This window comes from Labrus mixtus, chromosome 13, assembly GCF_963584025.1.
Source record: "Labrus mixtus chromosome 13, fLabMix1.1, whole genome shotgun sequence".
NCBI lineage: Eukaryota > Metazoa > Chordata > Actinopteri > Labriformes > Labridae > Labrus > Labrus mixtus.
Window position 1 is genome coordinate 7,717,716 of NC_083624.1, and position 26,254 is coordinate 7,743,969.

Here is a 26,254-nt window from a genome sequence, read left to right on the forward strand (position 1 = left end):
TCAGAAAGCTGTAGTATACAGAGAAGTTGTAGTGTTTCTGAACATATTAACACCAACGATACTGGACCGCTTTCATGCTGATTTATTACACCTGCTTCCGGTAACATATAGGCTACGCATTTCTCAACGTCATCATGTAGAACGCCACACGTGACATACACTACAGAAGTATAGTTTTATTATAATTATTATTAAACTGCGTTTATAATTATGAGGGACAAAAAATGACTAAAGTATAAATAAATAAATGTTGGGAGAAATGCATACAATAATGTATAAATAAATATATATATATATAAATAAATGCAACAATTCATCTAAAAATTAATATATAAATAAATATATTCATATATTTATTTATGTATTTCTGTGTCCATGTTGTACAAGGAAAAGTAAATATGTAAATTAAGTGGGCCGTCCTAACATTACTGAAGTAGGATTGGTCAATTTTGAAAAGCAGACAGAAGCAAATTTACATATATACTTTTCCTCTTACAACCTGGACACAGAAATAAATAGATGTGTAAATGTAAAAATACAGAAATAAATTAATAACTCAATTAATGTGGAAATGTATGCATTGATACATGTATAACTGTAGAAATACGCTAATAAATGAATAAATACATGTAAAAATATATAAATAGCCTTTTTCATTAACAAAGTATATTTATTATTTATTCATTGATGTATTGTTTTCAGCATTTATATATTTATTTATATATTTATTGATGCATTTATTTATTTATACATTATTGTATGCATTTCTCCCAACATTTATTTATTTATTTATACTTTAGTCATTTTTTGTCCCTCATATATAATTGTGAGGACATTTTAATCTTCATTTGTTCGGGATGTCAAATAACAGCAGCTACACTTTGACGAGCACACACACTTACATCCGGCAGAGGGCAGGAGCGCACTTTGTGCCTTTGTTCTCCACCGCACAGCGTTATGACGAAGAAGAAAGTCTGGCTCTAATCATGAATGCTGGGAAATGTAGTCAGTTTTGGTAGCGTTCACCTTTACTTACATTGTAAAGTGGCCTCTATTGCCCTACAGTTCCCAACATGTCTGCGACAGTAGGAAGAGTTGCCGAATGACAAGTGAATTTATCACTTATTTAACGCGCTGTGTTTTCTACTGAAGGTACCAAAGAACTTCGTTTCGGAAAGTAAGCGGTTTGTTTGTAGTTTTTAAAGCCGTTGCTAACAGTTAGCTTCGTTTACATGGTACAGTTAGCTTCCGCCGGCTAATAGCTACACATAGTCTCGAAAGAGTTAACGTTAGTCGTGTGTTTAAAAGTGTTTTTCTAACGTGTTGAAGTTATCGACAGGTTGATGTTGAAGGAGTTGAGTAATGTCTGTCGGGTAACTCGGGTTAATAGAAGTGTGAATAGTCTTTATCTTTGAGTCGTGAGGAGTTAAACACAGTGAAGTAGATTGAATAGAGAAACCTTCATTACATTATGAGGACGCTTTGAATGGGAACTCTGATAAGGTGACGTCACGCACCCTGAAGGTCTCTGTGCAGCAGCGAGCCTCCTCTGTTTACCTTCATCTGACTCAATGTATCACCAAATATTTGATCTCCTGTCTACCTTTTGCAGGTGTTAACTCTGCCTCACCTGTAATACTGAAGCTGCTGCATCACTGCAACAGGAAGTTAAATTGTCTCCGTTAAAGGAAGGTAAGTAAAGTTTAGATTTTCAGTCTTAATATTTATTATGTATTTGTTAAATCTGAATTCTTTCCTGATTGAGTCAGAATTTTTTTTTACTTTCTTATCACAACTTCAGAAGGGCAACACTTTTTTTTTTATATTCAGGTTTAATTACAGATTTTTTTTTTCCTCAACTGTTTTTAGGTTCTTGTTTAAATTACACATTATTTTTTTTATCCCTGCACGGGTTATGTACATTTCTTGTATAAGTCTATTTTTTTTAAGTGCACAGTTTAAGTTTGATTCATCTAGGGGGTATTCTTTAAATCTTTTTTTCAGGTTAATATATATGTATGGGAGGGCGGGGCGTCGGTTTTGTGGTTTAATTTGTAACAAATGTTTCAAGTAGAAGTAGAAGTAGAATTTCTGGTTTGATCAACTCAGCCACCGCCTTCTGCAGGAACATTTATCAAATTGTATCTACAGTAATACCTGGTGCATGTTTTTAAAAAATTGTCAAAATTGCAATACCATGTCTTTGATGGCTATAGAAGCTCGCAAAAAGGTCACTGTCACAACCCGGAAGTCACATACACACCAATTTAAAAAAAATCTGTTTTTACATCAGAAGTTAACATGTTTACAGCCTGGTCAAAAAAAAACCGAAAAAAGTCTGTTTATGATTAGCTCATGTCTCGATCAGCACACAGTGTAGCTGATCTGATTGACAGGTGGGCGCGGTGTAACTGTTTGTGGAGAGGCTTAAAACCCGCCTCCGCTCAAACTCTCTGCCTGTCGTCGTAGTTAGGTTGACTGAAAGTTGAGGCAGCATTGGTGAAGACATTTCTTGTTAATGAATTAATTCCCCCTGTCTCCATTGACATCATAAAAACGCTAATGTTTTTGTTGATGGTGGTAATAATGACGATGAATCCTGTATGAATATTGTTATAATTTCTATAATTACTTATTTATTCATCTGTTTTTAAAATTGTTTTTTTTTTTTTCGTAGTGACTTTGTATTTGTTTTCCTCCTTTTTCTCACTCTGACTTTCCATCCACACACACACACACACACACACACACACACACACACACACTCAAGTAAAACATGAATACCCCTTTTCTGGCCTGTGCTCACTGTAATTGTCTCTTGTGTTGTATCGTAAGTGTATTGTCTCTTGTGTTGTATCGTAAGTGTATTGTCTCTTGTGTTGTATCGTAAGTGTATTGTCTCTTGTCTTGCAATAAAAAAAAATAAAAAAATTGAATTAATTCCCAGATTTTCCAAATGTCTGATAAAATTCCCTGATTAAATTAGGAATGTTCTCACCAAACAAGATATAACCTCAAGGCTCTGAGAAACATTTCATTGATAAAACAATGATTCATTAAAACAAGAAAGAAACTCTTAAGAAACATAACAAAAGTAAAAATGCTAACTATCGGTCGATCAATTGTTTGCTAGGTTTAGAAAAAGAGAAAAGTGCTGATCAATTTTCCTCTAAAGACGACATCTTTAAATGTTTTATTTTGTTGACAACCCTTTTTTTCAACTGACTCATCATCTACTTCTACTTTCTCTGTAGTAAATTAGTATGTTATAATTAACTGAATTTGTTTGTTTTCATCATAAATGTTGGACTGCCCAATCAAAGTGTTTTTGGACGTGCATCCGTCTGACCCCTCCAGGCCACCGTACTAACAAGCTGTATGAATGTGTCAAACTGCTCATCAGAAATCTGAGATTGTTTTTTTTTTTTTACTGGACATTTAACAGACCGAACAATGAACGACTTTTATAAATGAAAAAAAAAATATATATATTTTTTTTAATTTAATTTAATTTAATTTTTTACTTTTATTCACCAAAACGTACACACACACACACACTCACAATAATAATAAAAAAAGAGATACAAACAAGAGGGGAACTGTGGTATGATACAGTTTTGCAAGCAGATTTAGACAAAAACAAACAAACAAAACAAAAGGAAAAGGGTCAGTAAATAAAATGAATGAATTAGAAAGAGGGACAAAATAAGTAAATGAGCAAACAGGACAAAGAGAAACATGGGGACAGTATAGTAACACAATTATGTAAAATAATAGGTTGGTATAGATTGTACACATGTTGACGATTTTTGGTGTTATTTGTTTGTTTTTGTTTTGTAATAATAAATCTTCTTGACCATAATGCACTTATTATGTCTTCTTACACACTTTGTCTTGTTTTTGTTTACAGCTCCATCATGAGGCATCTTTGGCCCAAAGTTTGTGTTTTAGGTTCAATGTCAGCGGCTTTCGGTTCGGTCCTGTTGTCAGAGGAGAATACTCAATCGGACCGCGCTACACTGAGCAGCTGCTCCGCTGACACAGAGACCAGCTCTCCTTATGAACTTAAACTGGTCCAAGTCCTGTTCCGTCATGGTGCTCGGACGCCACTGAAGTCGATACCTGATGTAATGGAGGTAAAAAAAACTATTTTTAGTTCTGAATTCATTTGGTGCTCATTTGTTTTCGTCAGAAGATGTGAGAAACATAATGCATACGTCTCTTCAAAAGGTCCAGTGGGTTCCAACACTATTAGAACCTCCTGCACACTGCCACATCAACTATGTGGTGACAGATCTTACTGGTGGTCCCAAGCCCCCGGCTCCTATAGAAGACAACTATCGGAAGAACATACTGAGTGTGAGTAGGTGTGTTTTGTGTCGTTGAGTGCATTCAGGTGTGGAAACTTACATCTCTTACCTCCAGCAAGTATTTTTACATTCAGTTGACAAGCCTGAATAAATGTTGTGTTTAATTTTTCATTTTTTTTAAACCAGTAAGAATGTTAAGTCCTTGATGTATAAATCTCTTCTTATTCTTATTTTTTATATTTTAAGTGCTTATTTATGTCTCTATTCTTATATTGTTTTATTTGCTTTGATAACATGCTGCTGTAACACCACAATTTACCAGTTTGGGATCAATAAAGTAATTCTATTCTATTCTATATGGGTGTGATAATAACTACAGGAAAACGTTTGAGGCAGTAATTTAGAAATGTAGTAGCTGGAAAGTACGAGAGTAAACAGTAACAGAATGATATCATTCTATTTTGGGTGTACCTTTGCCAGAGTTTGGATATTGTGCAACCGGACATTTTTTACTGCATCAAGAGTCATCAATGATGTCAGTTACACCAGTGGTTTTTCTGCTTTGACGTTTATGTCTGCTGTGTACGACGGAGGATTAGGGCCATGTTAAAAAAATATTTTTTTAATTTCGAGATTAAACTCCTAAATTTACAAGAATAAACTCGTAAATTTACGAGTTTAATCTCGTAAATTAACGAGTTTGAGGCCAGCCTGCGTGAAAATGATGAAAGTAGAACTCTTAAAGTCTTATCAAGTCAATAAACATGGAGCATCTTGTCCTACAGGTTTCACTAATAAGGAAATAGACTACTTCCTTGTGTAGTCGGTAAAAACAGTTCAAGAGAAGTTTTCACTTCAACTTGTAAGAACTTGTTTATCTGTAAAATGATGAACAGGACACAAACTGTCTCTGCACATGAGACACTTTAACAAGGCAGACCGATAACAGACACAAATAGTTTGTTGGGGCTTTACTTATGCAGATATGAAACTACACATGCCTTTGGCACATCATCATCTTCACATTGTCTTTAAATATCAGCACCCTGAAAAGATACTGCAAGAAACAGAAGAAAGAACCACACTGACTGGGAGGAAGTTGTCTGCAGAGGAAAATACTTTAAGAGTTCTACTTTAATCATTTTTCGCAGGCTGGTCTCCCAACTCGTAAATTTACGAGTTTAATCTTGTAAATTTACGACTTTATTCTCGTAAATTTACAACTTTAATCTTGTAAATTTACGACTTTGTTCTCGTAAATCTATGACTTTATTCTCGTAAATTTACGACTTTAATCTTGAAAAAAAATATATATATATATATATTTGACATGGCCCTAATCCTCCGTCGTAGCTGTGGTTAAATGTCTGTTGTTTAAATGTTGTTAACTGTGTATAAACAATGTAAAAAGTAATTTTTGGATAACATAATTTAAGTATGTTAGGATATTCTTTCTTGTGTTTCAGATGTGAAACACATTGAGGATTTGGAAGTAACTTTCGCCCATGTTTGTTCAGTTTGATCGTCTCCCTCTAGTGGTCACTTGGATTAATTACAAAGCTGCACAGATGACACTGAAGCTGTTCCTCTCAGTCACCTTCTCTCTGTCATGTGGTTGACACTGTGTGCAGGGCTTTGTCCTGTTTGGCATCCATGGGTGTCCATGGAGATGAAAGTTTCCTGTGCAGAGTTAGCTGCTTTGAGGAAGAGGTTTACTGCACCAGATTTAGCTCAGAAAAACCAAAATCCCACAATCTGGGCTACTGCCATCCTTGTACTCTGACTTTGGCAAGTGTGCGTCTTTTTTTAGGCACATCTGTGAGTTCAACTTGATCCTGTTTGTCACACTTGACAGGGTGGCACGTTCCCCGGTCAGCTGACCACAGTGGGCATGCAGCAGCTGTACGAGCTGGGCAAGAGGCTGAGGAGGAGATACATCGAGGAGACTCATTTCCTCAGCTCCACATTCAGCCCAGCCGAGGTCTAGTAAGCAGTGCACTTCATGACAGAAATACTTGAGTTGATATACGTTGAGTTAAAGAGTGAAACACTAAGGATATCAGACTTTCTGCCTTCTATGACCTATTTCTTCCATTTTTAGTGTGCGCTCCACTAACATTGTGAGGACCATTGAATCTGCCAAATGCCTGATAGCAGGGCTCTTCCAGCAAAAGCAGAAAGGTAGGGTAAACATCCTTATATGTGTGTTAGATATTCCATTCTGGGTCGTGTCTAATCTTTTTTCTGCTCTACTAGAAGACCCTGTGCCAATATTTACAACAGAGGCTGAATCTGAAATCCTGTATCCTAACTACCATGGATGCAAACTGCTCAAAATCCTTGGCAGGTATGTAGAGGAAGTGTGCCTCAAACATCCTGCGCGCTTGCTTCCCCAAAAACTGGAGAATTTAATCATGTGCTGTGCAAAATTATAAGCCGGGCTGAGCCGACTCTGACAGGTTGTCATTGTGTGTTTTTGTGTTTGTTTTTTTCTGCACAGCCACCGCTGGGCAGAGTCATCCACTCTGCCAGACATTGCAGCAGACCTGCAGAGCATCCAGAGCGCGCTGGGCATCGCTGCTCACCAGCACGTAGACTTCATCCTCATTAGGGACGACATGGTTGCCAGAGAGGTGACAGTGCTGCATCATGATTCATGAGACTTTTTGTCGGGTCTCACCACAAAGCTATCAGAAAACACATACCACTATCATCAACAGTGAGCCTGACCCCGAGGCGACAGCTAGCTGTTTGCTAGCTCCATAATATAGCATCACCTCGTCAAGTCACCAGGGATTAAGGAGTTTAACAAGCAGAAGATTGTGATTTCAAAGTGTCAGTGTTTACTCATTGCAGTAATTGAAGATGTTTTTATTCCCATTTCATTGATGTTAACTCTAAAGACTTATTATTGTGTATGATGGAAATTCCTTGTTGGAGAGACTGAAATCATTTTTGTGCTTAGTTGAATCAGGAGGGTTAAATTCCACTTCAGAGGGGCATTTTTTTTCTTCCCTGTAGACGTTCAATTGACTTATCTTTTAAATGTGTGCCCTGAGGCCGTTACAGGATCTGACTCTGAAACAAGACAGCAGGGTTTTTTTTGTTTTTCCCACATCAGCCAAATTCAGAAGCACTACTTAACATTTCATAATTTAGCTTTGGTTAGATCAACCTGCTTCTAGTTACAACTCATTATAACTCTCAGAGAAATGAAAGCAACACATGTTTGAGTGAGAACAGCTGTTATCCAATTAAAAACAGTAGAAAGCTGCAAGAAGATTTCTCTAGCATGGCTTAAAAATTGACTCTCTCTTCTCTGTCAGTTGCAAAAAAAATAAGACCACCTTTAGAAAACAACTCTGATCAAAGGAGAACCAGCGTTTTTTTCCAAATATAAAAGACAGCTCTGAAAAAAAATAACAAACCTGAGGTCAAGTGTAATATTTGATCCTGTGTTAAATCTCTGCACATTGACAGACGCATGGCCTGCCCTGCCCACCAGAGCTCGACACCTGGAGGAACAAAGTGGAGCAGAGAGCTGTGGACATGATCTGTTATGTGTATCAACCAAACAAAAGGTTAGAAGAAACAAATCTCCAGTTAAAAAGACAACCCTATATCAGTCACAGTTTGGAAACATTACCTCAATCTTAAAGTCTTTCTATGTGATTTTTCACCCTTAAATGTAGAACTCAAGTTTATCCTCTGAAAATAACTCTGTGAGTCATGACTGTCTACAATGGGTGTAACACCCGAGTCCCACTGTCTGTGATGTTTTCAGAGTTTTCAGAGTCCTATCTTCAGTTTGTTTACATCGCCTGGACGGCCGGCTGACTCCTCCCCTCGTGTATAAAAGTTGTTTAATTGAGGGACTAGAGAAAAGAAGAATAACATACTGTACTCACTGCTTAACTGTGTTTCTAGATCACACTCATTTCAGGTAAATTTACATGCAGTGTGAAGATACGAGCATAATAAAGATCGCTAGCATTAGCATGCTAACACAACAATGCAGCGCAAGTTGTTTTGGTTTCATGCTGGTGCTCAAGGGCGACATCTGCTGGATCAAAACATCACATATAAAGCCTTTAACGTTTGAGTTCAACTTGTATTCTTTTGCTTGTGGGTTCTTTTTTTGTCAGGGAGAGCTTGCAGATGTGTGTGGGACCCCTCCTGCACACATTGTTATCCAACATAGACGAGAAACTACAGGGCGCCTCATCAGAGCTAAACAGGTAGGACACTTTGCGCAGCATTGTTATCTGCACATACTTGTTTGAGTTGGTTTCATTTTTTTTTTTTAATTCTTCTCCTTCAACAGAAAGTTGTTCTTGTACTCTGCACACGACACCACTTTGATTCCCTGTCTGATGGCTCTGGGGGTTTTTGACATGCAATGGCCACCATACGCTGCTGATATCACACTGGAGCTTTACCAACACCGTCAGACCAGCCAGGCCTTCGTTAAAGTGTCATACACCGGCAAGGTAGGGGCCACACTGTTTATAAATCAATGTTAAATAATGGTCTTATTTCCTGGTGTTTCACTCTGCATTGCTCGTCTTTCTGTAGGATCTTCTTATACCCGGCTGTAGTGGACTCTACTGCCCCCTGGAGGAGTTCAAACAGGTCCTCTCATCATACTCGCTGAGCTCTGAACTCTATAAGTCACTCTGTAACAAAACTGAGGGCCTGATCAAACCATGAACCTCACAACACCACACTGACAGTTTCTAACATTCATCATGTTTTTTTCCATCCTCACCGCTCACTCCATCCAGCCACCAGCGGTCATCATACCTCACAGTCAGACTTTTAGCAGGGGGGAAACTGTTTTACGCACACGTCCTGGATTACAGCCTCTTAGCTAGTATTGCTATCACTCTTTTGGTTTATGATTCAACATGTGTTACCATGGCAACAAATTGTTTCATATAGGTAATTAATTGCAGTTTGATGTGAATTATTTTTTCTGCACAGTAACATGCTTTTATATCAAATGCTGCTTGGATAGAGATAAATGACTTAATGATGAAAAGGCCAGAGATGTTAAATGTTTCTCTTACGGTCAACAAATTAAAAAAACATGTAAAAGTATGAGCCTCTTGATGAAGACGTAATTTCATTTTTCGTTTTCTAAAATGGCTAAACCAAGAACTCGAACTGGAGTAAAATCAAGTCATTTGTCTGGGACTATTTTTAGCAGTGCATTTATAAGAATTTTGCTTTTCCTTTGTTATTTAAGATTTTTTTTGGGGCTTTATTTGACAGGAGAGATGCCGTGGGGAGAGAGTGAGTGGGGGGGGGGGGGGGTGACATGCATCAAACAGCTTCAGGATCGGAAGTTGAACCTGCAACTAGTGCGAGGAGGAGGAGTGTAGCCTTGGCTTGGTGACATCAATTTCTGCATCTTAACGCTTATGCAAATCTAATATTCAACCATTTCGTTCCTCAGGGGAGAACTCTTCAATTCATGTACTGTATTAAATGTTCATGACCAACTGAGTACAGGATGTGGATTGTACTTAAGTAAAAAGTTGAATGTTCCATAACCATGTGCACAAAGGGATCAATCTGCTGTGGCACTTTTTAAAAGTGAAATATTAGGGTTGGCTTATTGTGGGGATAAGACTACAGTGACTATAAACTGAGGGATACAATAAAACATTTGATCTCCTCAGGAGTAACTTGCTGCTGAAAACTTTATGGTTTAAATCAGTGAAGAATAAAAAGATGTTATTCAAATTTTGTCTCGGCTGGTTTTTACTGAGATCTGTACTCATCAGCTAAACCTTAAAATATTTAACATTAAAACACATAAGGAAAGCAAAGCTGGTGAAGAGTTCAAATGCATTTAGTAGCTTGGACATATTTCTGAAATACTGTGTCTCTCAGTAAGTACCTGATGAAGTGCTTCTTGTTTTGCCTTTCTCTCTTTGTTCAAGGTAAATGTAGCTAAAGCTGGTATGACGCATACAATGACAAAGACACCACCTGTCCCCCATAAGGGACTAGATGTGAATAGTCTAGAGCAGGGGTGACGGTGCACACAGCAGCACGCACTAATGGGCCTATCCAAACACTGACATTAGAATAACAATTTAAAAAAAAAAATACGGCAGCCTTAAACTAATTGAACAACATTTTTGTATGTAATTTCACAATAAGAGGTAAAATATGTCATTTCTAGTTCGCATTTGTTTTTGGAAGGCAACTCGCGACCCCCACTTTGGGAACCACTGGTCCAGAGCCATGTGGACACACACATGCACGCACACACACGCCATAGACAACATGTATATACCAAAACAATATCTTTTTATTTGTAGTCCATCACCACAGCCCTGGCAGGCTATTTTTGCACCAAAGCCAATGGAGAAACACATGACAAGCTTATACAATAGAGAAAGAGAGGAAGTCAACTGGATGGTAAGCAGTACGTGTTTACATTTTACGTGTCTCTCTTTGGACACCACACCTGTCTTACTAAAAATTTTTACCCGATCTACCTAGCTCTAGTTCTATAATACCTGGCATACCTGCTGTGCCACTCCTGTCGCATTTTGCTGACCTTTTTGGGGGGATTATTGCTGTGGGAATGATTATTACCCAGAGTCAACAAGAGTCAAAACAAAACAGGGTACACAACAGGAACAAGAAGAACACACATAGCACATCTGGGTATTAGCAGTATTAATCACGCTGGGCCAAAGTCGAGTCCTGAAAGAAGGATCCTCACAATGTGTTGCTCTCAAATGGTAAAAATAGAGAAAGAAGACGCTCTCTGCAGACGGTCCATGTTTGTGCTTTTTTTAATAATACTATTATCTTAATGAGGTCATAGTTTGGTTTGTTATACACTGGAGTTACAAAGGAAATTAAAATAGACTAAAATTCGAATAGCCCACCAATGGTAAACAGTACAGTATTTTTAGGGGGCGTTCCTCCCCCAATGAAAGTTGGGTACGAGGAGTTGAGAGGTCACTGATAGAATGCCTATACAGACAGACACATACATACATACCACACAAACATACGGTCTGTCGAGCACACACACGCACTCTCACACGTATATACTGTACAGAAACAGTCAAAAACAATGGAGCGAGAGACAAAATGGAGTTCCACTAAAGTCTTCACAAAGCACGAATTCTTCTTATTCCTTTCTCTTGTTCCACACCACTTTTGTGACAAATTTTGTTTTTTTGATTTTTTTGTTTTAATTTGAAAAAAGTAGACATATACTGAAGCATCTCCACGCTGACTTGTTAGGTTGTATTCCTCTTTGATGTTGAAGTCGTCTTTATAGTCAAGATAATCAAAAAAAACACAAGAACAGTTTTTTTTTGCGAAAAATGATGCACAACAATCTCATACATTCTGAAGTTCATGAGTCAAAAATTCAATGTTCTTGTGGCAAAAGTACTCCAATCTGGGCTTGTCCGAGTCTCCACTGGAAGAGTTCCCACAGGACATGACTATTTGTGACTGGTATGCTCCATTTTGTTCATATCTGGGTAAATCCTCCTCTACTATTATACTTCCTTTGTTTAAGTCCGTCAGAGTTCTCCACAAAATGGGACCTTTGCTCCATCCTATGTACTGTCCAATGACATTCTAGATACAAGGTTTCTGTTGAATCAGAACATTCCAGGGCCTGGACTGAACCCCATGTCCATGTCACGCGGCCTCATCTGACCCCCCATCATCATTGTCTGCTGAGGGGGGCCACCCATGCCTTGAAGTGACATCATCATGTTAGGTGAGCCACCAGGTCCTGGGTGGGCCATTTGTCTCCCCTGCATCATACCTCCTGGTCCCCCAGGGGACATCATCCGGTGCTGGGGTCCCATCATGCCTTGGCCCATAAATCCCGGTGGCCGCATAGAGTTGTGACCAGGGTTGCCCATTGGCATGTCTTGGGGACCCATTATCCCACCAGGACCCCCTGGCATCCCCCCCATCCCCTGCATGGACATTCCCATCCTTGGCGGACCGTCTCCCATCATGCCCTGCATGGGGAAGCCAGAGGGGTGTGGTGGTTTCCCCCCAGGGTTGTCTCCTCCACCTCGAGGGAAATACGACAGAGTCTGGCTGGGCTTCTCTGACGGGATTATCCTGGACAGATCAAACTCAGGAATGCCCGACGCTCCCGGTCGCATCACCTCGTGAAGGTCTGCATCGCTGAATCCACCTTGCATGTTGTTGAACTCCGGCCCTCCAGGAGTGTTGGGCTTGCACATACCACCATCACCCCCACCCCCGTGAGGCATGTTCCCCATCCTTCCACCCAAAGGCCCTCCCTCTCCCTGGAAGCCCATCGGATGTCCGGGGAAGCCTTGGGGACCGGGACCATTGTGCGGGGAGAAAGGTCCTTGCTGGGAGGGGGACTGGGTGAGGGGGTATGCTTGGCCTCGATGAGGATAACCCATGCGTCCCTGGGGCATCATTTGTGGGTTTCCCATAACGGGGTCTTGGGGATTTGGTGGTATCATCATGCCATGAGGCATCATGCCTGGGCCCATATTTGGGGCATTTGGAGAGGGCATCTGAGGGGGCATACCGTGAGAGAGGGGCTGGGATCCCATTGGATTCATCCCCAGGGGGCTGAGTGCAGACATGGGTCCGGGGTTTCCAGGTCCCATCATACGAGGATTGCCTTGGTGGTTCATTGCCATACCTGTATGTGCAAAATAAACACAAGTGATTATGCATTCAATTTCAATATATATCTTGTGATGCATATTAAATGTAGTAGGGATGTCCCGATCCCGATCTCAAGTATCGGATCGGAGCCGATTTGGGCATTTATTAACTGATCGGTGATCGGGAATTTGAGGCAGATCAGCTTTTAAGGTACCCGACCCCCGATCGGGGTGAGCTGATCGGGACATCCCTAAAATGAAGTGTTAAAATAGGTATGGCTGAGAGCCGGTGGATCATAAATAACAAACAGATTATAGTTATCTCAGATTTCATACCATTGTTGTTCACCGATGGCAAGTTTGGGGAGCGGGCCGGGGGCGAGTCATCATCAGAGCTGGCGACAGTCTTTATGGCATCATGGTAAAGTGGGGTGGAGCTGGGCATTGCAAATTTGGACATGCGTGACATCATGATGGAGAGAGGATTCTGAGAAAGAGTCGGCTCGGGGGGGATGGTGTACGGACTGCCAGACGGGACATTGCCTGGGTGGGACATGGAGCCAGATGGAGCCCCTGATGAAGGAGGGACCGAGGGAGGACCATTACCACCTGGGAGGACAACATGATGAGGAACAGATGACACAAAACTGAGATGATAAAACTCAACTTAAAGTCTGGTAAATTGTTTTTAACTGGGATCATATAAGGAACAGTGTATGGTACCCTATGATTATTAGGATCCCAAACATGTAGCCACAAGAGGGAGCCACTGGACCATAACCAATTCAACCCCACCCCTTATACAGATGTGTTGACTTGAATGAGTGTTGGATTTAACAGATTGGATATTAAAGATTTATCTAACTTGGATATTAAAGGACTGAAAGGGACAAAGTCAATGGATATTTTCATGGGATCAGTAATTTAAAATGCAATACAAAAGATAAACACCACCATATAGAAAAAGAAAAAAATCCAAGTAAAAGGGATATAGGAAGGAATATAATAACTATTAAATTAACAAAGATAAATACTAAAAGAAGAATCAGTTCTGCTTAACACAGAAAAAAATTGGTATACCTTGCTCCATGCCCCCCATCATGTTTGGTGAAGTGATACTGAGGGGTGGCTTGCCACCCTGAGGGGGAACTCCAGGACTCTGCATTGGTGGTTTTGGAGAGGAAGCCCATCCCGGAGAGGGGTTAGGAAGAGAAGGAGACCTCATGTGAACCGGAGAAGCACCAGCTGAACCCATCATGGAGTGGGGGGACTTCATGGGTGCAGAAGATGGAGGAGCCGGAGGGGCATTGGGACCTGTGGGACCAGTGAGCATGCCAGCCAGCTGGGACGGTGTCTGAGGGGATTTCAGGTTTCCAGACGGGGAACCCATCATGGGGGACTGCACTTGCCTCAGAGGAGGTGATTTGAGCGGGTTGACACTGGGGGAGTTCCCCCCTCCTGCTTGGACATTCAAATCTGCTGGTTTTCGGCCTCTCTGACCTTGTGGAGGTCCACCAGCAGAGGGAAGATGGTTCATACGGCCATTACCGCCTGTTGGTGTAGATCTGTGCTCTGGACCAAAGGATGGGTCTGCATGTGGACCCCTCATTCCTCCAGGACCCCCTGGAAAGGGCCGCCCAGGCCCCATTGGAAAGTCTCCAGGCTGTGTCTGCTCAGGGAAGGGAGGACCCTGCATGGGTCTTCCCTGAGGACCCATGTTCTCCATCGGTGGTCCTCCACCTCCTCGCATTCTCATCATCTCATCGGGACTCATGTTCATGGGGACATCGCGTAGTTTGGAAGGGTGCATATGAGGGCCAGGTCCAGGCCCCATGCCAAACTCAGGTCCCATTTCCCTGCCCCCAATTCCCTGGAGCCTAGAGGAAGGACTCATAGGACCATCTCCGGGCATTCTGGGAAACATGCCCATGCCATTGCCAGGTTCCATTCCTCCTCTTTGGTGACCCATCATCCTCTGCATGTCCATCATCATCCCTGGAGGGAGGCCCTTCTCTCCTCCCATACCTTGGTGAAACATTGCTTCTTGCACAGATTGAGGATTTGGGAAACGCTCACCTCGCCCACCAGGACCAGCAAACATGCCCCCAGGTCCTCCTGGGAAGCCTCGTGCATCGCCCATCCTGGGTGGCATATCCTCAGGCCAGCCCATGCCGGGCCTCGGAGGTCCCTCCATTTCAGGATTCATCATACCAGAGAAGCCGGGCATCCGCTGCATATGTGGGGGCATTCCCCTGGGGCCGGGGCCGGGGCCAGGACCCGGGCCAGGGCCCATGCCCATGCGCTCCTGGTAGGGCTCTGGTGGGCCACCTGGCCCTCCCCACATCTCCCCTGGACCCATCTGGTATGGAGGAGGGGGGCCTCGCATCATACCACGTGGACCATGGGGGTGCATCATCATGTCCGGGGGAAGAGGCCGGTGTTGTAATTCTTGTTTCTTCCTCTTCTCTTCATAAAACTCCTGCTGCAGCTTCAACCAGGCTACCTGCTCTGGGGTCATTTGATCTCCATCTCCACAGCCTCCTGGACCCCCCATGTGTGCGCCCATTTCATCTTGTGGAAAGGGGGGCATGTCCCTTGGACCATGGGGTGGGCCGAATGGTGGACCTTGTGGACGTGGTCCTGGCCCACCTGGTGGTCCGAGGCTCTGAGACTGCGCCATCATAGCTTGTAAAGGGCCCTGCTCTGATCTTCGGGGTGCACCATCAGGGCCTCCGTCATGGGGTCCACCATGAGACTGGGGGGGTCCAGGTTGTGGGGCATCACGATCATCAGGAAAGAGCATGCGCTGAATATCTCGCAAGGTCTGCAGAGAGCGCTGGCGATGCTCCAACTGTTCTTGGGAAAGACCCTCTGTGTTTGCCTCCATGTTCAGCAGCTCCTGGGCCAGCTGCTGCTGCTGTTGCTGCTGCTGTGGTGTCAGACCTGCTCCACCAGAACCTCCTCCCTGCCCTCCTTCAGCTGCTGTTGGAGGGTTGAGGCCTGCCTCGGGTTGGGTAACAGGGGCCTGGTCAACCGGGGCATTATTGTTACTGGGGCTACTGCCAGGAAGACTTTTTGACTCCATGCCTGCAGAGGACGGCCCCTCCTGTGGAAGAACACCAGACTGGCCACCCTGGTTTGAAGACTGGGATGGAGCCGCCTCTGCCATGCCAGGTAAGGACTGCTTGGATCCAGGCTGGTGGCTCGGGTCTTGGGCATGGGATGGGGTCTGCTGGGGAGGCTTGGAGTCATTTCGGAGGGCGTTAGCTGCATTGTTCTTAAACAGAGAGAAATAGAAAAAGGATTTATAAATGACACTTTCACAAAATATTTTTGGTACATGATAGCATGTGTTTGTATTTACCAGGAGGAGGTGAGCTTTGTCCTTGCTGTTGGAGATGTTTTTCATGTGGAAGGCGATGATGTTTTCTGTATGGCCAGTTAAAACCGCATCAGCTGCCCTGAGGACAAGAAGGCAGACAGTCAGATATCAGTCATCAGACACAATAAATGTGTTTGTGTGTGAGCGTGGGTGTGTGTGTACTTGAGAGACCATGGGCTGGATGAATGAGTACTAGATGGGACCATGAAGGTAAATCCAAGGTCAACAGTCTGAGTAAACTCCTGCACACACACCTACTGAGTATCCACCATCTTTGATCTCTAATCTCTAAAAAAAAAAAGAGTGTTAATCTAAGTTGAGTTTGTGCTCCCACTGAGAAACACACTTGTGTGTAGATACTCACAATGGATTTAGGCCACAGCCGGGAAAAGTTTTGAAAAGAAACAGAAGGGGCTGGGAAGCAAGTATCTCAGCTCAATACACACAAACAGCTTCAACAAACATCAAAGACAATAACAACCACTAATGAGGCAATTGACATTGTTAGTAATTTAATTAAAATTTTAAACGTAACTCAACAAAGGGTTTCTCTGTGGCTGTTTCACTTCTGTGGAACAGAGTCTAAATATTGAGATTGTTAAATAAGCCCGTCTACAGACACTGATATTTAAAATAATAAGCAGAGATAAGCCAGCAACCTAAAAGTGAAAACATATTTACATGTACCCTGCATGTACTCAAATCTAAAGTTTAGATTTTACATCCGGGTAATATCAATCAATCAATCTTTTTTTTTTATAGAGCCAATTCATAACAAGTGTTATCTCGAGACACTTTACAAAAAGCAGGTAAAAGACCATACTCGGGGTTCCCACTCTTTTCCAGAGATTATTTTCCAGGACTTTTCCAGGACATTTTCAGCGATGATCGAGCTGGTATGACAGTCCGTGATCGTGCGATACCAATATTAAGTGTCTTTAACAAGGCTAATCACACCCACTGTGAGCTACCGCTTCAAATGTTAAACATTTAATATCATGTTAAGGTCCATTTTTTTACCCTTAACAACGCAGTTTTGCATTTGAAGAGACAATGCTAGCGAAGTTAAAGGTAGCCAGTATTCGGCCCGTGTTTGACTCACACAGTTGGGTAACTATTTATTGTGCAAATGAACCTTTTTTTCCCGATCTGCAGTTTATAAACATTGCCAATTGGCGTTTATCAAACGTATTAAATAATTGTATTTCACTCTCACTTTTGTCAGGCACAAAGTCATAGCAGAACACAGCCCTAGTAAGAAAGACTGACTAGAGAGAGCGATTCAGTGCAGGTTAGCACGCCATCAATAACGTTTACTAACTACTGTTGATGTGCTGACCTCAAACTGAGGAGGAAACACAAGTCTACTTAATAGTTTTTAATAATTCACTCTCATGGTGTTTTTTCTCTTTTTGTGAAGGATCTTTTCTCTCCATCCTCTCATCTAAATGGTAAATAAATATCGGCTTTTGACATGAGGGGGAGGCAGAGCCATTACATTACCTATAGACTTCCATTCAATCTGCGTTGTGGATTATGTAACAAATAGATACTTTTATTAACGTGTGGTGGTGAAAATATACAACCCTGTAGGAGAGTGTTGGAATCATTTTCCAGGACATTTGACTTTTTCTGTCATTTTCCAGGTGTTTTCCAGTACTGGAAAATTAGTCAACTGTTTTCCAGGTTTTCCAGGACGAGTGGGAACCCTGCATTCTCTGTGAATTAATATTACAAAAGAGCAGGTAAAAAGATTCTCATGAGCCGTTTTCACATCTGCTCTCCGGATAATATCTAGATATTTACAGGAGGACTTCTCCGGAGATTCTCCCGACCTAGTCGTTCACATATGCTCCTCACAGTGGGGGACTATCCCTGTCAGAGGGAGGGGGGGGTGTCAGGGGATTTCCTGAGGTAAGACGTGACGTAAATAAACAACGCGGAAGTAGCGGCTGTAGCAACAGAGTCCGCTACACGACGTTATAATGAGAATATTTGTCTTTATATCAATGCTATGTGTAATCCAATGGAATGACAACATCCACAAAAGAGAGGAGAACAACATACTGACGAACAGAAAACAGAATGCAGACGTTTAATTAGAGCACGGAGATCGTAGTGGTCGCGTGCAGACACTTTAGACAGTCACTGTATAAACGTCATTCTCTTTCTATTGGCTCGAGCTGAAATCTCCGGAGTATATGCTGCCGCTTTCAGACATCAGCTCACTCAGATATTCTGCTGATAAAATACTAGAGGTCTGGAGGAGAAACTCCGGGTAAAGTCAGTGTGAAAAATGCGTCTGTTTGCGTTCACACACAGCCTACAGAACCTCCAGGGAGACAAATCTCCAGAGTTTTTCAGGAGATTTCCGTATGTGTGAAAAGGCTTATTGTTAAATTACAAAGACCCAGCGTAACTGCATCATGAGCGTAGGACTGTAGCAACATTTTATCAAAAGTGAAATATCTAGGTATCATAAAGAACAGAACAACAGAAACACATGAACTTTTCCGCTTCCTTACTTGTTAGCCATTTCAGTTGTGAAGACATAAACGAGTTTTGTGCCCGGTTTCTGACCACCGGCGGGTTCTGTGGTGGAGCCCTGGCCTCCCAGTGCATTATGGGAGGGTGTTGAGGAGCGGCTGAGTCCGGTGTTGGAGGTAGAATGTGTGACAGAGTCCTGGGGCTTTAGGTCACTGGAGTTACAGTCTATAGTAACACAAGAAGAAAAAAAACATGTTTTTGTAGGACCAGCACACGCTCATGGGAAATGTAGTTCGACTAAATCTGTCGTAAGTCAAGTTGATCAACGGAGGGAATGCTACTCATGCTCGGATGCACGTTGTGTTAAAACACTTACTGAAGAATCCTTTGTCATCTTCATCACTCTCTCCCCCGGAGCACCAGTCAGCTCCACTGTACGGCTGCCTCTTCTCTGCCACGCACATCCTCTTCACCCTGCTGCTGTCTGCACACACACACACATACACAAAGACACAAATGAGTGACAACAAGGGTCTGAAAAAAAGTATTTCTTCAAGTCCCTTCTTAAAACATTATGCTTTATTTGAACTTTTATCTCTAATTTAGTTTTCTTAATTGTGCTTCTCTCCTCCATCCTTATCTTTTAAAATATGTATTTCCTAATTGCCACCTTACTTGAATTGATATCTAATTTGATTTGAATACCTTTGTGAAGCATGTGATGACTTGGATTTTTAAAGAGAAGAATTTATAAGAATATCATATTTTTCAGAATTGCTTCACTGAACAGATTTTTTTTGGTATACTAACGAGTAAATTAATAATTATACTACACTACTAACTACTATACAGAACACGGCTAAACTAAGTAATTTGTTGCACAGTTGTACAGTAGTATTAGTACTTTATATATTTTAATCCACTACATCTCAGAGGTAAGTACTTTACTTTTTAGGGTTAAGCTGTTTTTAAAACCTTTGAAAAATCCTAAACATTAAAGTCTTTATATGTGATTTTTTGATCCAGCAGATGTCGCCCTTGAGCACCAGCATGAAACCAAAACAACTTGCGCTGCATTGTTGTGTTAGCATGCTAATGCTAGCGATCTTTATTATGCTCGTATCTTCACACTGCATGCAAATTTACCTGAAATGAGCGTGATCTAGAAACACAGTTAAGCAGTGAGTACAGTATGTTATTCTTCTTTTCTCTAGTCCCTCAATTAAACAACTTTTATACACGAGGGGAGGAGTCAGCTGGCCGTCTGGGCGATGTAAACAAAGTGAAGATAGGACTCTGAAAACTCTGAAAACATCACAGACAGTGGGACTCGGGTGTTACACCCATTGTAGACAGTCATGACTCACAGAGTTATTTTCAGAGGATATACTTGATTTCTACATTTAAGTGTGTAAAATCACATAGAAAGACTTTAAGAGCAAAAATATGCATTACACCTCTTCATGCAGCTTTGATAGAAGTCTAGTACTCACAGAAACATTTTTTTTTACTTAAATTTCATAAAAGGTGATAATACTAACTACGGTTTGAATGCAGAACTTTTCATGTAATGGAGACAACCATCCCTTACATGCATCGCAAGAAGAGCAACAAATTTGACCTCTAACACATCCTCTTTTACACATCTTTAAACAGAGAACGTTCAGCCTTATAATGTTTATTATTTTCGATTCTCTACAAACCTAACTTACTCAATCGTTAGCTTGTTAATGCTTGTCGTCGCTATGGCCTCACTCACCCGTCACACACCTTTCCTCCACCAGTACTTCATGACAGTCTGCTACGCCGGTCTTTACAAATTTTAGGCATCTCAGTTTAAAGTCTTTTGTATTTTGCGCATAATTGCATAACCAAGGGATTGTTTTTGACACAAAAATCAGAGATAAACCATACCATGCCTCAAAGTCTGTCGGCCCACCGGGGAAAAAATGCCCGGTTTGCCAGATTACCAGTCCAGCCCTGATGTGCATAGGAATACAAAACGCAAGCACAACAGCAGACACTGCAATACCAACAACAAACAGAACCACTGCGGGAACTCTATAAACAATCGATAACGCAAAAAGCATTTAATTATAAATAGATTAAACTATGGTATAAAGTACAGGAGGTCATAATCCTCCTAGTGAGCTGCTTGTGTTTAAAGTCCGATCTGGGGCTCCTTTCTCATATGTCATTCCCAGATTTCCTGCTCTATCCACTGTCCCCTGAAAAGCCCCCGCCCCCCAAATCTTTAAAAACAAACACATAGTGATGTTTTTAGTGACAAATTATTAGGCTCTAACTCAGGTATCTTTTAACTCAGGTAACTCAGGTAAACTATTTTGATAAATTATAACAACAGACACTTAGGTTGTTATTGTCACACTTCAAGATCGACAGACAGTTTCTTCCTGCTAAGATCTGGACATAGATGGTTTGAAAAAGTGATTACCATCCCTGGTGGTTCTTACCTTTTTCCTCACCAGTGGGTGTGCCGCCCTCTGGCTGTTCAAACGACTCCACCGAGGTGCTTCTCTCCCTCTTAACTTTAACCTTGGAGCTTTGGCCAGAGGTCAGGCCCTGCCCGTTCTTCAGCCCCATGCCCCCCGCCACATTTTGAGTCCCTTTGGCACCCAGGGTCTTGGCGTCGCAGGGTGAGGGCTGTGATTGGCTGCCAGTGCTCCCTGGTTTACTCTGATTGGGCATTTTAGAGTCCATCTGTGTGGCAGTGGAGGGGGACATAACGGGAGGTGAGCGTACCATGGCCTCCGTCTTGGGTTTAGGGCTGACGGAGAGAAGGAAGACAAAAAGATCAGAGACACATTTCATTACATCACATCAGAACAAAAGACATGTCTGTTATTCAAAACACTGCAGAACGGCTCAAATATCATTTAAAAAATGTCTATTTATGTGAATCTAAGACGTCACAACACATTCAGCGAACTTCCAAAATGCTATATTTTGTCTTCCAAAATGTATTTGTGAACTTGTTTGACTTATAAAAACACACCAATAACTGAGAGGAAATGGGGCATATCGGGAAAAAAAAAGCCTGGGGCTTGAAGTTGGGTTACCAAGCAGTCATAGTCTGGATTTAGGCACAAACCAGAAGAGGGAGGGGCTTGTCTGATATCCACATGCTCCCCACTATCACATGTACCCATGATGATATCATCTGGTTTACCCATGACAACAATTAAGAGGAAAGACAGAAAATCAAATGTGATTATTCTTCCCCCCCCCCTGTTTCTTCCTTTGCAAATCACCCAGCACAATTTGATTAAGGCATCCAGCAGTTGGCATGGATGTCTATGAATACAAGATAAGGTTACTGGTATTGGGAAATTCCTTGCAGCTAAACAGTAAAAACCTTAAAGAACAGACAGTGGAGAGGTGGGCCATCTACAAATGACTGCTGCTTACAAGTTATGAGTTCAGTTCAGGCAAGCAGGACACATCCAACTGGCAGAGAACAGCCTTACCACACCCTAATCTCTGCTTCTCTCTCTCTCTCCTTCACAAACACAGACACACACACACACTTGTACAAGTAGCATGAAACAAATGCCAACATGTCCAAAAAGCACAGCCACAGCCTAGCACACTTCATGTACACACACACACACACACACACACACACACACACACACACACACACACACACACACAGAATCACTGTTAGCAGAAAAAAAAAAAAAAAAAAAGGCAAAGCCAGAATTTTGGCAGTCCATGCAGCAGTTTCCAGAGGCTCCAGAATCATGAGTCAGCAGGGAAAACCTCCAAGCTCAGTGTACTCTCTGACCCTGGAACAGCTCTGGATCAAAAGTCAAGACCTCTCAGGTAGAATAAAGACGCAGAGAAACTGATCTCAGGTCTGCATTGTACTCAACCGCCACTTTAGCTCTTAACAGCAGCACACCAAGTGACTTGATAGGGTTTGTAATCATCTTAACCACACAGCGCTGGACTCACCTCTGATCATTATACATGCACACAGTAACAACTTGCCATGGCAGCACAACAGACAAATAGTTAAGATGGAAAACAATCATTTTTATGGCTTGGTGATGGCATATTCTCTACACATGTTCATGCCTTCTCCCAATTTAAAAAATGTGCATGTTAAGTGATATAAAAAAAAAAAACTTCTGCAAACTGACCGAGGAACTCTGTCCATTAAATTCTTGGAATGATGTGTCATTTAATCACATCAATCTGTTTTAACAGAGGGATGACTGTTTGTTGTCTGTTCTCTCTTCACAACTGTTGAATAAACACTGACACTCGATGTTTATTCATTTTGATATTGTGTGAGGTTTCTAGATTATTTAAAAACAGGTTAACGTACCAGACAGAATCTTGTAACTGTGTGTGTGTATTATTGATGTGGGGAGACACTACTAAGTCACTAAAGTCATCAGCTGTTAGTGCAAGTGAAAAGTAACATGTTGTGCAGCTATAAAAAAAAATAAACAAGGAGCGGATGAAATTTAACTTCTGCTCTCTGTGCAGTTGTGCTGCTGTTCAGAGAAAATGTTTACATTTAATCAGTATGTTAGAGCAGTGTTCTGCTAATTAGGCTGGAAACGAGTGGTTGTTTATTACAATCACAGTTCTAAAGTAGCACTAGACGTTCTGGTTGTCGGTGTGTAAGTCCACTCACCTTTGTGTGTTGGTGGACGGAGAGTTCTTTAGCCTATTGGAGTGCATTGAAGGGGCTCCCAGAACTACAGAACAGGGGGGAGTGATGAGCTGGTGAGGACTGCCTGCGTGTGAGAGAGGAGCTTTTGTGCGCACGTTCCTGGAGCCAGGAACTGGATTCCCGATGTTGGAGAGGTTTCCCCGACCGTCCTTGGCCTCCTCTCGCTCTTTCTTCCCTCGCTCCTTCTTGTTGAAATGTGTCGCTGCTGTACCTGCCGCCGCTGGCCTCTCCTCTTGGACCTCCAACATCCTCTTTATGTCCTTGTATGTGTGTGTGGGTGTGCGCACGTCAGTGTAAGTGAGTGTATGTGTGTGTGTGTGTGTGTGTGTGTGTGTGTGTGAGAGAAATTGTGTGAAAACAATAACAATATTCTTGGAGTTTCTTCTTGTTCAGAGCGTGTTTATAAAACTCCCCCAAGGGGGCTTTCAACGGCCCTCGGGCACACTGTTGAGAGAGAACAGAGGGGGGAAAAGGACAAAACTGGTTAAGAAAACTGGAAAAAGAGAGCGCCCCCAGTCTGGACACATTTAAAGAAACAAAGCACCCCCTTTTAATTCCAATAAATCCACAAGTTTAAGGCTTGAAAGGTTGCTTTTAAAAGTTGGAGATTTCATCTTTTGTAGAGCTTTGGTCCACTTTAATCCATGTCAGCAGGATCGGATTCTAACAGGTCCTTTTCAGAGCAGACATTTTGAAATTCCCAGAATGGAAGAAAAAAATATTACTGGAAAACTTGAATGAAAAAATACATTGTGTGACAAAGTGGATGAGATGCTCTTTTGTTATTCACCACTTGTCACTTAAATCTTCATTTAATATCAAATCATGTTATTCTTCACAGTTATGTATTTTGCTATAATGTATTTTTTGCTCGTGTAACATTGCAGCACTTACTATCCCGGGTTTGTTTGTGTTTGCTTTAAGTTGATTTATACTTTGATGTGACCTGTAACTTAATGCTAACAACATTGATATTGTTATTAAGAGGGAGAGTCAACATGTCAGCAGTGAAACATTTTCACTGCACATGTGGTATCAAACAGACTCTGATCAAAGCTCCCCTTCAGCATCGTCTCAATAAGCACACTAGACACCAACAGCTACTGAAACAACCCTGAAAAGTGTGTATGTGCTAAAGAAAATGTATGTTTGTCACAAACTGCCAAATTAAAAAGCCACCTGTAATGATATCTCTGGTATAAATAAAGGCTGACTGAATATCTGTGTGTATGTTGTCTGATGAGTACTTTATATGTATATTTGGGCCGAGGCAGAGTAACCTTTGATAAAAGTTTCAGCTGTCCCACTCAGTACATATATCATGATTTTCCTAAGGAGTAACACATTTAAGGGATAAATAAAAATAGAAACATACAGGTTAATGTTCAGTGTGTTTGTGTTAGGAGCCATGACCAGATGGCCTGAAGAAAAAAAATAGGTATTTTTGTCCTCAAACATCCCTATTCTATTGACTAACAATATGCCCAGCCGTTTAAAACACTCAAAGAGGGGGCGCTGGTGGAGCAGTGGTTAGAGCGGGCGGCCCGGGTTCAAATCCGATCTGTGGCTCCTTTCCCGCATGTCACTCCTGACTCTCTCTCTCTCTCTCCCTGATTTCCCACTCTATCCACTGTCCTGTCTCTCCAATAAAAAGGCACAAAATGCCCCAAAAAAAATCTTTAAAATCTTCTTCACAATCTTTTCACAGATGCACAAACACCTGCAAATCTCCTGAAGCTTCCAGAGTGAGCTGCATGTGAGAACTCAAACGGCCAACTTTTTCAGACATTTTTCCAGCCAGCCAAACTAGTAAAAGTTTCGCGCCTGGTTAGTCAATGTGAGAACGCAGCAGGGAATGTTCAGGACAATTCACAGCTAGCAAAGCAGGCGGGACTAATGCAATCGTTACAAACATACAGAAAAACGGCTTTAGACACTCATACAGTATCTGGAAAGCTTCATATTTAGTTACATGTTTTGTGTACATTTACTGACTCATGACTCCACTAGATTCAGAGGCTTGGTGGAGCGGTGTGTCCTGTGCTTAAAAACACAAGAAGAGTCTATCTCTAAATTATCAGACTTCTTACCAGACAAGTCTTTAAATGTGATTTTTCACCCTTAAATGTAGAAATCAAGTATATCCTCTGAAAATAACTCTGAGTCATGACTGTCTACAATGGGTGTAACACCCGAGTCCCGCTGTCTGTGATGTTTTCAGAGTCCTATCTTCACTTTGTTTACATCGCCTGGACGGCCGGCTGACTCCTCCCCTCGTGTATAAAAGTTGTTTAATTGAGGGACTAGAGAAAAGAAGAATAACATACTGTACTCACTGCTTAACTGTGTTTCTAGATCACGCTCATTTCAGGTAAATTTACATGCAGTGTGAAGATACGAGCATAATAAAGATCGCTAGCATTAGCATGCTAACACAACAATGCAGCGCGAGTTTCTGTATGTTTCTGTGTGTTTCTGTCTGTTTCTGTGTGTTTCTGTGTGTTTCTGTGTGTTTCTGTGTGTTTCTGTGTGTTTCTGTCTGTTTCTGTGTGTTTCTGTGTGTTTGTGAGAGAGAAAAAGGAATCGCATGAGAATCCTGTTTGCAAGACAGCGGCCCAGTCAGTCAGATTACATTGTCATCCTGAAAATATTTAGGAGCTCTTCCAAAACACTCAACATTGTAACTGGCTCCAGAGTTCCCCTGGGGAGAAGGAGGTGG

The 26,254-nt window shown here is 41.8% G+C and overlaps 2 protein-coding genes across 4 annotated transcripts in view; one reads left to right on the top strand and one right to left on the bottom strand.

Annotated features, from left to right (window-relative positions):
• The first annotated feature begins 1,027 nt into the window (after positions 1 to 1,027).
• Positions 1,028 to 9,965, top strand: acp6 (acid phosphatase 6, lysophosphatidic). Of its 2 annotated transcripts, none has more exons than XM_061053463.1 (12): positions 1,028 to 1,177; positions 1,613 to 1,695; positions 3,909 to 4,136; positions 4,231 to 4,359; positions 6,166 to 6,296; positions 6,412 to 6,491; positions 6,567 to 6,657; positions 6,811 to 6,943; positions 7,791 to 7,891; positions 8,456 to 8,548; positions 8,635 to 8,800; positions 8,886 to 9,965. In XM_061053463.1, exons 3-12 carry the CDS (start codon positions 3,918 to 3,920, stop codon positions 9,018 to 9,020), a joined length of 1,278 nt encoding a protein of 425 aa, XP_060909446.1. In that variant the 5' UTR covers positions 1,028 to 1,177; positions 1,613 to 1,695; positions 3,909 to 3,917; the 3' UTR covers positions 9,021 to 9,965. The 2 variants fall into 2 exon arrangements, with proteins under 2 accessions (XP_060909446.1, XP_060909445.1); XM_061053462.1 differs by having other exon boundaries at positions 1,613 to 1,692; positions 3,911 to 4,136.
• A 645-nt stretch (positions 9,966 to 10,610) lies between these two features.
• Positions 10,611 to 26,254, bottom strand: part of bcl9 (BCL9 transcription coactivator) — a 36,675-nt gene continuing 21,031 nt past the window's right edge. For both annotated transcript variants that reach the window (XM_061053455.1, XM_061053456.1), the window contains exons 3-10: positions 23,497 to 23,979; positions 21,302 to 21,615; positions 19,204 to 19,311; positions 18,866 to 19,052; positions 16,323 to 16,419; positions 14,039 to 16,235; positions 13,295 to 13,567; positions 10,611 to 12,993 (exon numbers count right to left, since the gene is read on the bottom strand). In XM_061053455.1, the coding sequence (XP_060909438.1) occupies positions 11,954 to 12,993; positions 13,295 to 13,567; positions 14,039 to 16,235; positions 16,323 to 16,419; positions 18,866 to 19,052; positions 19,204 to 19,311; positions 21,302 to 21,615; positions 23,497 to 23,783 (4,503 nt within the window). In that variant the 5' untranslated portion in view covers positions 23,784 to 23,979 and the 3' untranslated portion in view covers positions 10,611 to 11,953. The remainder of the gene's footprint in view (positions 12,994 to 13,294; positions 13,568 to 14,038; positions 16,236 to 16,322; positions 16,420 to 18,865; positions 19,053 to 19,203; positions 19,312 to 21,301; positions 21,616 to 23,496; positions 23,980 to 26,254) is intronic.

Coding starts and splice junctions, on each gene's coding strand:
- acp6 (XM_061053463.1), top strand. CDS start 3,918: ATGAGGCATCTTTGGCCCAAAGTTTGTGTTTTAGGTTCAATGTCAGCG. Junction 6,658..6,810: donor CTGCTCAAAATCCTTGGCAG/GTATGTAGAGGA, acceptor TTTTCTGCACAG/CCACCGCTGGGCAGAGTCAT. Junction 7,892..8,455: donor GTGTATCAACCAAACAAAAG/GTTAGAAGAAAC, acceptor TTTTTTTGTCAG/GGAGAGCTTGCAGATGTGTG.